Genomic DNA, 13,215 nt, shown 5'->3' on the forward strand with positions numbered 1-13,215 from the left:
GTATACCCAGGTGGTCTCCCATACAAGTACTAACCAGGCCTGACCCTGCTTAGCTTCCGAAATCAGACGAGATTGGGTGTGTTCAGGGTACAAGTTTGCTTAGAATTGCATTTGGGCAATTTGTTATTTTATTTTCTTGACTTGCTATAGAAAACCATGACAGCAATCCTGCTGCTCAGTTTTTCCACTTGCAGTTTTAAAATGGTTTTGTGCTTAAAGCTGCTTCAGCCGATGCTTGGCTTTTCTGAATTCTTAAATGATTTTATGTAAACCTATTTTGTTGTAGCTTGGCTACAGAGGCTTATCCTGCAGCTCTGACCTTCTGTGAGATGCACTCTATTAATGTACAGAGCATTAATGTTTCATTTTTTACTGTATACACAGTATACTGTACTATTAGTCTAATTTGAATGACCTTTTTGGATTGTTTTAAAATTCAGGTGCCAAAATGCTTATACCATATGTTAGGCAAGAAGTAAAGCACAGATTCTGTTTCAAGGATAAAGTGGTATATTATGATTTCCAGTGCATCAACATAAAAAAAAAAAAAAACCCAGCTGCTCTTTCATTTCACACATTCTTCCCCAGCCATTCCCCTGTGTATGTGGTTACAAGGAAAAATAAAATCTGGATGTATGCTGATAAATCCATAGGGCAAACAAAAAAACAATTAGTCCACCCCTAAATTTATTTGGGAACAGATATGTGATGGGTGGTCTCTGGGTCACAACATGGGGGCCACAGATGAGCACCCCCCCAACGGTGGATCAGGGAGTTGTGCACAGTCCTAAAATTACAGCTGAGTTTTCTTTTCATCCACTAAGCTCCAATCCTATAGACAGTTACCTGGAAATCAGCTCCATTGAAGCCAGTAGGAGTTACTTCAAAATAAGCATGTAAAGGATTACACTGTTAGGTTGTGATCCTGTAACCCATTACTTGGAGCCAACCCCACTGAATGCACGTGAGCTACTTTCAAGTAAAGCTGTGCAGGCATGGATCATATGGATGACATAATAAGACTGTGGATGTTGGGAAGAGGAGGTGGTAAATGTTCAATTTAGCTATTTCTGCTCAGTTTATTGGTATGAGTTAAGAACATAGGAAGACCCTGCTGGATGAGGCAATAACCCATCTACTCTAGCATGCTGCTTTCACAATGGACAATCAGATGCCTATGGGAAACCTGCATGCAGGACTTGACTGCAACCTTTTCCTCATTTGTGATTCCCAGCAAATGGTATTCCAAGGCATCCTCCCTCCAACCGTGAAGGCACAACATAGCCATGACGGCTAGTAGCCTTGTCATTCATAATCTTCTTTTTTAAGCTATCCAAGGTGGTAAACATCACAACCTCCTGTGGGAGCATCTTCCATACTTTAACTACATGCTGTGCAATTTTGTCTACCCTACACCTTCACATATTCAGCTTCATTGGAAGTCCCAGAGTTTTAAAGTTATGAGAGATGGAGAAAAAACTTTTCTCTATCCACTTTGTCTGCACCATGAAGAACCTTGTATACCTTTTCTCTAAACTGAAGAGCCCTAAAGGTGGGGTGGGGTGTAGCAGGTAGAGTACTTGTTTGGGTTCAGTGAGAAAAGTAGGAAATGCACTTTACATCACTTGTATAAATGAGAACAGTTTATTCCAGTCCCTTTTTCTTAACTATTTTTAGAGGCTGCAAGAGTCATGTCAGCATATCACTGTGCGCCCTTCTTCTTCAGATAAGTGTTTCTTGTTGACCCTGAGGAATACTAAAGACCCAAATTATCATGTGGATTCTGTTCCCTTCACTTTAGAAAAACAAGGAAGCAATGGCTGTATTTCCATTATGGCCACGACAGAAAATGAAAAAGTGTTTGATCACCGCAAAGCTTCAAGATTGTCTTGGGTAATTTTCTTCTCTTGACAGAAAATACTTTTTTTTGGGGGGGAGGGGAGGTGTAGAAGGTTATAGCCTATATGAGAAATCGTTTGATAGTTTAAATATCTTCAAAATGTCCCCAAAAAACTGATAACAGCAAGATCAGCAATCACAGCTGAGCAAATATATTTCCATAAAAAGTATACCATATGTAGATGGATAGAGGGCTAGATAGCTTCAAGGTCAGACAGTGCGTGGACTTTGAGAATTTTGCCTTGCTGGTACATCTAAACCATTATCCAGATTCTTGAATGCTCCTGTCCCCCTGGCAGAAAAGAATGATGTCAACAACACTGAATGATTTATGTTGCAAGTGTGGAAAGAGACATCCCAGTGACTAGATGAGATGCATCAATATTTATAAACCGTAAGGCCAACTGGAAAAGACCCTTCCACAGCTTGATTTAGCTCTTCAGTACCTTGCACTGGCAGAGGGTGCATTCTGTGCCGTGCTTGATCCAAGAGGACCCGGTGAAGCGAACCACATTAGTTTCATCCAGACAAGTCTTGGTGATATCGTTCCTAATGGTATCTGCTTGACAGGGGTCAGTGACGCAGTGAGGGCAACATTCATTCTCAGGGAGGGTGCTGAATTCACACTCCATATCTGGACAAGGCAAGGGCCAACAGTCCACTTCACCCTGCTGTTTTTTAAAAAAAAATGGACAAAGGATCATTAATTATACGTTGTTATATCATCATCATTCATATTATGTTAAGACACTATTATACCATCATAAAAAGGGACAGGGAAGCTTGTTCAGGCTGAGTGCTGCTGGGGGTGTATTTTCCCACTAACCTGCCAGAAGCCCCATTGAACACAGTGGGACTTCTAACAAAAAAAATGGCAGAGGTGTGTGATGTGGATTTGTTTGCAGTTACTTAAGGCAAACAATGGAAACTGAATGATTAAGGATCTAGCTCTGAGAAAACTGGGCATGCTAAAGTCACATTGATTTAAACAGAGTTAAGTAGTGAATTGTTCGTGTAGCTCCATGGATCTCAAAAGGTGTCAAGTGTGTTTTGAATTGCACCCTGTGCTGGGGTGGGGTGGGGACTTCTTTCTCTGATAAGGACTCACTTTCAATAAATATCTGCAGTGTACTCCTTGGGTTTCAATTATTTCAAGCTGCTCTTTCAACCATGATTGGTAATGAGGCATTATTTCTATTCCCTAGATCCATTTTTTTTTTACAGTCAAATATGAACAATAGATTTTCATGTTGTGATTAGATGTATCTTCAAGTTACAAAAAAAGGAGATCCCAACTAAACATCATGGGGGAAAACTTTCTGACAGTAAGAGCTGTTTGACAGTGGAATGGTCTCGCTTGAAAGGTTATGGTCTCTTCCTTCCTTGAAGTTTCTTAAGGTTGGGTGACCATCTGCTATGGATGCTTTGGCTGATATTCCTGCATTGCAGAGGGTTGGACTAGATGGCCCTTGGTGTCCCTTCCAACTCTAGAATTCCATGATTCTATCTACAGCCTGAAATTTTCAGTCTCCGATCAATTGAGCAATAGAAAATTTTAATTTCATTTTTTAAAAACTGATTGAAACAAACATGCACAATAAAAGAACAATTAAGGCAGCTGTAACTTATAATGATTGCAAATGGTTTTGATTTAATTGTCTATTGTAGGAGGAGGACTTACCAAACAGCGGCATTGTTGACAATTTTGAACCCAGGTGTCTCCACTGTTGTATAAGATCTCACCGCTTTGATGTAGACACTGACTGCTGAGCCTTGGGTCACATTCAGGGCAGCAGAATAAGTCAACTGTGGGGTTCTCACAATCACATACCATTCGCCGGCACATCACGTATCCACTCTACCGTTGCAAGACAGAGCAGCATGCAGTAAAAATTAGAATCAGCTTGCATAACTATGGTGAGGGAAGTGAATAAGTAACAGTTTGCAAAGCTACAGGACTCGTTTAAGAATGGGAGAGTCAGGGAAGTCAAAAGGAGGAAATGGTTCTTCACACAGTTCATAGTTAAACTATTGAAAGCACTTCCACGAGATTTGGTTTAAAACAGGATTAGACTAATTCACTGAAGGTAAGTCTAAGTTCTACCTCCACTGCCTCAGAGCAACAGTCACAAGTGAGGAGTGTGCTGTTGCATGCAACTAGATAAGTCTTTTGTGTAAGTCTGCAGGGCTCTACTTAAATTCTCAAAGCTAATTTAAAATGAAGGAAAGGATTAAAAATTTGTAATATTGTGCACAATTGACAATATAATGGTTCAAATAAGGATGGGTTATGTTCTTTGAATATAGTGGGTTGGATCCAGCTGTGACTTTGCTCTAGCAGAAAGAGCTACTGTTGGTGCAAATTGTGGCACGTGAGTTTTGCCGACAGCTCCTCCCACCTTGCCATCTGTTGGAAACAGGAAATTTGGGCTAAATTGATTATTTTTCTGCCTCAGTAAATCGGCAGCGGTGACTTAAGCATACCACCTTCATCCCTTGGAGGGGAGGCAAACTATTCTATCTTCAGTTTCCTGCTTTGCTTTTTCACCTTCTCCCACCCCTCAAAGAACCCCCTGCTGATGCTGATCAGACTTACCTGGCAGGAGCAGACAGAGCACCTATCGTTCTCCAAAACCCAAATCTGCCCATTGTGTTTAATTTTGCCTTCGTGGACACAGTCACCTGTGCAGTTCTTCCCATGGGGACACCGGCAGTCATAGCCACCATCCAAGTTAAAGCAAATGGTGTCATTGGCACAACTGTGCCTTCCTGTCGCACATTCATCAATGTCTGCAAAGAAACAGCCATGGACTGATTTTAAACTAAAGACGCTAACAAAAACTGGCCTGGCAATAGTTGATATAAATTATCCTTGGCCATTAAGCCTCAGTTCCATAGTAATATGCATTCAAGTCTAAATTCTTCGTATTACAATTTACACAGCATTAATTACGTGAGTGGAGGTTCAAGTGAAATAACTGTGCAGAGCCTTACTTACTGTATATTAAGCAAGGAAATTCTTATATGAACTTCCAGATACTAGCTTTAAGTACTGGGGCAGTATTCTGATTCAATCTATTGTACCCTTGGATTCCAACCTGCTGAGGTTCAGGTTCATGGGTGCCTTGAAGTTGACTGGGCCAGGCCAAAGGGCTACTTGATTGCTAGCCCAATATATGGGGCTGTTGTGACCCATACGAGAAGAAGAACTGTTAAGAGTTCTTGGAGGCAGCCCCAACCTACATCGCAGAATTGAGGACCCATGTGGCACTGGAAAAAGCAGAACTGCCAAGTATTCAAGTCTTAAGTTTGCATGTGACTTGTAGACACAGACTGAGCTCTCTCTGCCTTGCAGGTGCAATCTACAGTTGGCATACCTTCACCGCATCACAACATTCACCAAGGATGGAGAACCTTGGCTACATTTCCAATCAGCCCCAGGCTGCATGGCCAATAGTCAGCGACCATCTGAAGGGCCAAAGGTTCCCCAATCCTGATATACACCTTGCTCAAGCTGGGTGAGTAAGGCATGTGAGGAGAGAATGGGTGCTGCTATGCCTGTCAGCTAGCCTCATTTTCATCATGCAACAACCCGATATGGATGCCAGCTTTGCCAGCATTGGCTCCAGGGTGGCTTGCAACTTGGAACCATCCTCAGATGTACTCAGGTACACGGGTTATGCTTTTATGGGCTATGGACTATTTAAGCAAGAACAAGATGGACTTCAAGGACATTGTTAGATGTGATCAGCACAAGTTCTTCCTTGTTATATTTTAAGTTTACTTCATCTAACTTTTCCATCAACTCCTGCCTTGTTGAGTCTCAACTTTAGGGAGAAGCTAGTGTCTGTTCTTACTGGAAGCCTGAGGACAACTCAGATTCTCTACTACAGCATCAGGTCTTTTAATTACAGCTGTAAAAAGTGGCATTTGCAGGGTGGCAAAGCAATAAAGGGAGAACTTTGTTTGCTGATTGAACTGTATATCAAATTTATTTAAGTAGCTTTTGCTTTAGTTTTTTTTTAAAAAGCAAGCAAGCCAAGATCTCACAACTAAACATATTAAGCCAAAACATACAAAACAGATTTTAAAGGTGATATAACAAATATGGACTATGGGTAATAAATATGCTGAATCCTTTAGAGCTAAAATCAGACCCTCGTGTGGGAGCAGCCGAGTACATTTGCCCCACACCTCAAAAGGCTAAGCTGGCAGGGGGCCTCTGCCAGAGGCCTGGCAGATTTATGCTGTCATGCCAAGAATACCCTGTTCCTCCCAGCCGACTGGGGACCTAATGGGTGGAATGGCCATGTGCAAAATGTATGCACTTACAAGGATTTGATAGTAAAATCCAGACCTGTGTCACTGCCAGTTCAAATGAGGCAGTGGCACATCTCATAGACAAGACTCACACACCAGGCCTCTGCACAGGCCTGGCTAAACTAGTAGCAGGATATCCATGTATTTACAAATTAATGTGCCTATATATTCTCTCACGCATGCTGTCATTTGTTCTCTAGAGGTGGTCCGACTTTGAGTTCACAAAGTTACAGAAAGTGAATTGTATCCAATTAAGTTTTATTCAAAGTAAACCCATTGAAATCAACTGTCCTAAGTTACTCATATTCATTAATGTCAGTGGGTCTACTCTGAGTAAAGCTAACACTGGCTACATCCTGAAATCAGCAAGATCTTGGGATCTCCCTGGTTGCATTCATTGCTTGCAATTTTGTCTAAAAGAGAAGAGTGGTAGGCAACCTTAAAATTTCCTTAAACTAGCATTCAGGAAAGCCTTTGGGTTGCAGGCATGGAGTGTGTGCTACATTTCCTAAATATTATGTTTTAATATGTATTAGTATTGTTTTAAATTCTAATTGTTTAACTTTAATATTTTGCAAGCTGCTGCGTAATACTTGGTTTTTGTTTTTGTTGTGCAGGCAGACTAGGTTGCCATGTGCCTACGGCATTCTGGAAATAAATATTATGAAAATCGGCAACAACCAAAAAAAGCAAGGATATAGACATGAAGCCTGCACAAATGAAATACACATCTGCATTATTTAGCAGCATCAAACTTTCAGCCGTTATCTGCAAAAGTGTTGCACCACAAATCATCCATCCCTGCAAAAATCTCGCTCTACGCTTTGATTTTGGACTGGTAGCAAACCACCATAAAGAGTGAGTTATGTGGTTGACATTTTGTTTACAGCTGTAACAGGAACACCAAGCCCCATAAAATACTGAGAATGGAGGGACCAAACAGAGTGTCAATTATTGCTGCACACAGCAAAAGGAAGGGAGAGAGTGGGAGTCGGAGCTTGGAGTTATCGTTAATTCCAGGCACCAGGTGGTATGTCACTATTATCACTCCCATGTCATTTTAAAATGATACATTATATAAATGCATTGCAGCTTCCACCTCACAGAACTGTGCTGTGTTTCATTATGTACTGCCATGCTATGTAGAACATTTAGCCTTATTTTTTCCCTCTGTATTAACAGACTATATGTGTATAATATGTGCCAGCCAATTTGTTTCTCTGTGTTATTTTTATATAATATGGGGGCAATATTTTGCACCCCAGCCCTAGCTTTACAATCGTTGCTTGAAAGTAAAGCTGGTTGCTTTCAGGTTTTGCCCCATTGCTATCCCATGATGCAAACAATCCAACGTCTTGAATCTGGATATGTGTGATAGCCCTGCTTATCCCTTCTGCCTGAGAATTAACCTTCACCAGAAGAAGATACATAACAGACATTGCTTCATTCTGACTTTGAAGGAAAAAAGAATATCTGAGAAGAGGGGAAAAATCCACTGGTAGACCTTCAAAGATTAATTTTCCTTCTGTATGATTATGTACAGAATCTGGACCGTCAATGATACCAAAAAAAAAAAAAAAAAAAAAAAAAAAAGGTAAGAGAATTTTTCAAATTTAGATTTAGAGAAAATGAACCCCCCCCCAATAATTTGGTTTTAACAGACCATAACTGAACATGCTGTGTTGTCTTCCTGCAAATATATTTCAACCCAAAGCTTATAAATAAATACGACTGGATGTTTTGTTTTAGAAGAGCAGCAGCTTAAAATAACTGCATGCCCACTAACCTGCTGTTCCATGTAATGCCATTTGCCACAGCATCCAACGATCGCTGTGTTTCTAAGCTTGAAATACTGTTGCTCAAATTGCTTTTTGCTAAATGCAGTAGTTTCTACAAGCTGGAAAAGCAGCATAATATTACCCCACGGGTGGCAGGAGTTTCACTGTGCGATAAAAGGTTTCCTTAAAATGTATATTTATTATTTACAGCAAAAGAGGAAGTACATAAAACTAGATGGTTTTTACTCAGAAACCAGTAAAATTTGGGAGTGATTATATGGCTAGCATTGCATCTGCAATCTACTTCTCTCTTTCTGTCTCAGACTGAGAAGTCAGCAGTGGAAGAGGTGAACCATACCTTCAGCATTATGGTTAAACAGAGATCACAAGTTAATGCCTTCCTTGCCTTTTAGAGGTACAGTTCTCCAGATACACCCTAAATGCACATAGAAGTAGAATGAACAGTGCACCTTCCAATGGAGGCATTACATTTTAATAGGGTCCATGTGCACAAAATAGCCTGCACAGTTTACTTCAGGCATAGGCAACCTTGGCCCTCCAGATGTTTTGGGACTACAACTCCCATCACCCCTGACCACTGGTCCTGTTAGCTAGGGATGGTGGGAGTTGTAGTCCCAAAACATCTGGAGGGCCGAGTTTGCCTATGCCTGGCTTACTTCATCGGTTCCCAGATTTTTTTTATTAGGGATTCTTACTACATAATCTGAGCTTGGTCATGCATTTCATGCCTTCAGACTGTATTTGAACATACAGTCCTGCATACTGTAGCTATCTGGAGACAGCAGCAGAGATGGGGCAAGTCATTGGTAGCCACCATCTTTCTTTCCCCAGTTCTAGCCTGGAATGGGACTACAGTACATCATAATATGTCGTTCCCAAGGAGGCACTGTAACAGAACATGGCAGCTCGCTGAGTGTCATTTGCAGCTCCAGCACTGATGGAAACAATAAGCTGTTTTTAAAAAGAAGAAAACAATACAACAAGACCTCTGCCAATTATTCTAATAAGCCTGAGCCCACCGTTCTGCACCATTTTTAGAATTCCTCCTATCTCCCACACCTGAGGAAATTGTTGAATTTCTGCCCAGTTCCATAGTTCTGAATGGCTGATAGAAACCGGCTGGCATTTCTGGTTCAGCACTAGATAGAACTAAGGGCTGCATCCAACACTCTCTTGAGCTTAGTGGGTAGGTGAGTTTTAAAGCTGCACAATCTATTGAGCAACAAAAGTTACCAGCGACATGCTTATTTTTGTATTCTCTTGCACAACAACATCCCACTGCCACATCTAGGAGAAGGAAAACTCTAGGAGAAGGAAACCTCCACTGCCTTGCTGCCATGCACGTCTGTGAGAAAGGCTTGGGGAGTAAACCTTGAGGAAAAATCCATACCCGCTGCCTTGTGAAACATCTTTAGGAGAAGAAAAGGCTAAGGAGTAAACCCTACACAAATCTGGAGTACAGTCCCTAAGACAGTAGGATGACGCCTTGTACGCCTCTTTCCTTCCATGGATTTAGCTTTGTAGCCAAGCTATAGTGTACAGTGCCTTTTTTGACATGAATATGTACCACTGAGTGCTGGGACCCTCCTGTTTCTTTGAGCTGTGAAGGAGAAGCAAATCAAGACTGATCTATGAGAAAATGAATCTCTTGTTTACTTGGTTATGGATCAGGCTGCTCTTCTGGTCTGGGTGTGATAGGTTTCTGGAAGTGATATAGGGTGGTATTCAACTGAGTTCTAATCTGATTAGAACCTTTGATGTTTACGGACCTAACTTTGTCCTGATAATTAATTTCAGTGGGTCTGCTCTGAGTAATTCACAGTGCTGGAAAAATCCTCAGTCACAGAAATCCTGAGTTTTCTGGAGAAATCTATCTATCTATCATCTATCTATCTATCTATCTATCTATCATCTATCATCTGTGTACCAATTGATTAATTGCAGATTGTAATATTATTTTTAAAAATAATTCCCTTTGTCTGTTTAGGTCATCAAAGAATTTAAGTTCCCTGGGTCAGAAAGTACCTTGAAGCTTACATTTGAAGATGGCCCAAGCACAATGAATTCAGTCTGGGGCCTGGTTTGCACAACATGCAAGGCCATGCAAAAGTGTGAGCTCTTAGAGAGGATTTTGCAGCCACTTTAGTCCTTTTTGCCGCTACACCACACTGAGCAAAGCCAAAGTCTGGCTTAGAGTGTTGTGGAAACCAGGCTAAAGTCAGCCGCACCAAGCATGACTCAAACACAAAAGCATAGCAAAAGCACATAAATTATGCTACCCCTTTACTGACCTTCACATGACTCTCCACTTGGTGAAAACATGCCATTATCATGGTAGCCATCCCTGCACTCACAGTGGTACCATCCAGGGAGGTTAATACAGGTGGCCCGGCTGTCGCACTGAACAAAGCCATCTGAACATTCATCAATGTCTGTTCATCAAACAGAAAAGGGAAAACAGCAACAAGACTGTAACATAAAGTAGCATAAGCTGCTGTTTGTGGACACACAAAAGAAACTGATGCATTCATGATCAGGATATATGAATGTTTCTAAGCAGAAGTGTTTAAACTCCATATCCTAGTATGCAATAAATCTAATAGGAACTGGAACTTCACAAGCCTTCTTGGAAAAAAAATGTGAAATGAAAAATAAATGAGAACCATAAACAAAACAACATTAAATTATACTCTGTATTGTTTAAACATTTCTAATTCATTCAATGAAGACAAATGATAAACAGACTGCTTTGTGTTTCAACTGACCATGGCAAGCGGGGGGAAATATGATTCCAGCAATAGTTATATTTCTAGCCATTATCTCCTCCCGGCAATCCTTACACCAGGCTGCCTCATGTAAACCAGGATTATCTATTTCTGTAGAATGTCAAGACATTAAATCCTAACTCCCATTATCTAGGAGCTAATGCTGCTGGGAATGACTGCAAAGGCTGCTGATAGAAGAGAGAGGATAGTCCTAAACACATTTTTGAATATGAATCACACCATTTGATTCTTAATAATTAGAAGGCTTTTTGAGCTGTAACAAACAATTTTCTTGGACCTACACATTGTTTTCCCAGAGAATGTGAAAAGGTAGAACTTTCAAGCCACACAAGCGATTGTACCAAATCTCTGCAGATGCTGTTTAGTACTTCTCTGAGAAGTGGAACAAAAAAATAAATAAAGAGAGAAGTAAAGCAAATCTATGTCTAGAGTTTGCTAAAGTAATAAAGAGTAAGTAGTGAACAGTTCTCTACAAATTAGTTCCAGAAATAGGAAGGACAGCAGCTAGTGTATTAAAAACCAAACAAACAAACAAAAACCCACATAGGAACAATTGATCCAGCTCTCTCAAAAAAACCATAGTATTTCATTATAGCTTGGGGAAAATGCTTAATTTGAAATCTATCTTGTTTAGCAATATTGATATTCCCAGTTACGACAAACTAAGACTAGGGTTGGACCCCCCCCCAGTCTACATAATGCATAAATTGGGTAATTAATGAAGTAAATTGCATGCTACAATGTTGTGTACTCAGGTTACCATCTACTCTGTGATATGAGTTTAAATATATTCCCAGAGTTCATTTCCTTTTGTCAGTTATACACATTAGACCATTAAGCCTCCTTCTGGCTACCCTTTTATATTATTAAGCAGCAAATCCAAACCCAGCGCTTTTACTTACAGCTTCTCACACCCTCCCTCCCAAATGTTTTTGCAGCTACAGAAGAAAATCTACACCAGACCTTCCAGTTCTGTAACGAATCCCTAGGTGCCAATAAAACAAACTATGCTTAGGAAACTATTTGCAAATTTAAGCCCAACTTCCCTTCTGCCTCTGCCTTTGCTTGCTCTTGGAAAGAAGTTGTAAGTGAGATATTGGGTTACGGAGGGAGATGAGATGAAGATATCAATGAGAATTGTGTTGATTTGGAGGGAATGAACCTTTTTCTGTTGGCAGGAAGAATGCATTTGGACGTGCTATACAACACACAAGGAAAAATGAAAGCCTATCATCAGAAACCTCACTGTGTTCCTTGGAAATGATTGCTCTGATGCTTTCATGCCAACTACCACATATTGGCCATGTTGGACATCATAGTAGAACACGACTTATTGTGATGGGAATGAGCCTAGCTTCAGCCTGGCCTTGCATGTTTTCTCCTGCTCATCTGACACCTTGGATGCTATCAGTGCCTGCTAGTACATATTGGCCAAATCTGAATGCCTTGAGAATCCATGGATTATCGTGATGGGAACTAGCATAGCTTCCTCTGGTTTTGCAAACTCCTGACATGGCCACAAAGAGGAGTCTGGAAGCTACAATTTCTGATCAACCCCAGTTTGCCCTGTCAACACCACTTAGGGTAACACACTGGTTAATTTTAACAATGACTTGTTTAAAACAAAACTTCAAGCCATAATTTAGGAACAGACTGGTTTAAAACAAACCATAGTTAACATTAACTAGTTTGGAGTTTGGATGTAACACTAAGTTGTGATTAATCAAAACTGAAAGCAAAAACTTCCAGTTTCTTTCCTACAACTAAATTGGAGAAGTGTGGTAGAACTGCTGGTGAGTCCAGGGAGAGGCTAAGGTTCACATCACCATAAACCATAGTTTATCATGAGGTCTGAACTAAGCCATTGAATTAAAGGCCACAGTGGCTGTCATACAGAATTCTTGATGGTTTAGGAATAGGGAAAATCTCCAAGCCGAAACCATTAAAATGTTGAATGCAGTCTTTGTTGCAAAGGGAGGTAAGGAGAGAGTTTGCATTTAGAATTATAGCCACTACTTAGCAACATGCATTCAAAATATACTGAAAGACAGATTTCTCTCTGGCTGAGAGATTGGATTCATTTACTGAGAACAACAGGAAAGAAAACACACAAGTTAGGTCAAAGGTGTATTAATGAATTAAACAAATTTTTTACTCCTCTCTTCAGAACAACACTGTGACACTGTAAATTTCCTAATTATGAACAGAGCATCATAGTTAGAGGCATTCTGCATTTTTATAAGCACTCTTACTGATTATTCAAAAGTGTGGGGCGGGGGGACAACTCTTGATTGACATGTCAGTATTGGTAAACTGACAGCCAAAATAACTATTCTGTATTTATTTTCCAAAAAACTGACAAACCAATATCACAAGAAATATTACTTCGGATGAAATGCTTTTACATATGC

At 40.4% G+C, this 13,215-nt stretch overlaps 1 protein-coding gene across 2 annotated transcripts in view; it reads right to left on the reverse strand.

Annotated features, from left to right (window-relative positions):
* The window catches only part of NELL2 (neural EGFL like 2), a 107,748-nt gene that overhangs the window by 2,810 nt on the left and 91,723 nt on the right, over window positions 1-13,215 (reverse strand). The window contains exons 16-19 of one of the 2 annotated variants that reach the window (XM_028745355.2): window positions 10,310-10,450; window positions 4,496-4,689; window positions 3,581-3,757; window positions 2,346-2,570 (exon numbers count right to left, since the gene is read on the reverse strand). In XM_028745355.2, the coding sequence (XP_028601188.2) occupies window positions 2,346-2,570; window positions 3,581-3,757; window positions 4,496-4,689; window positions 10,310-10,450 (737 nt within the window). The remainder of the gene's footprint in view (window positions 1-2,345; window positions 2,571-3,580; window positions 3,758-4,495; window positions 4,690-10,309; window positions 10,451-13,215) is intronic. The other variant, XM_028745356.2, reaches the window with a different exon arrangement.

This window comes from Podarcis muralis, chromosome 10 (genome assembly GCF_964188315.1).
Source record: "Podarcis muralis chromosome 10, rPodMur119.hap1.1, whole genome shotgun sequence".
Classification (NCBI taxonomy): Eukaryota; Metazoa; Chordata; class Lepidosauria; order Squamata; family Lacertidae; genus Podarcis; species Podarcis muralis.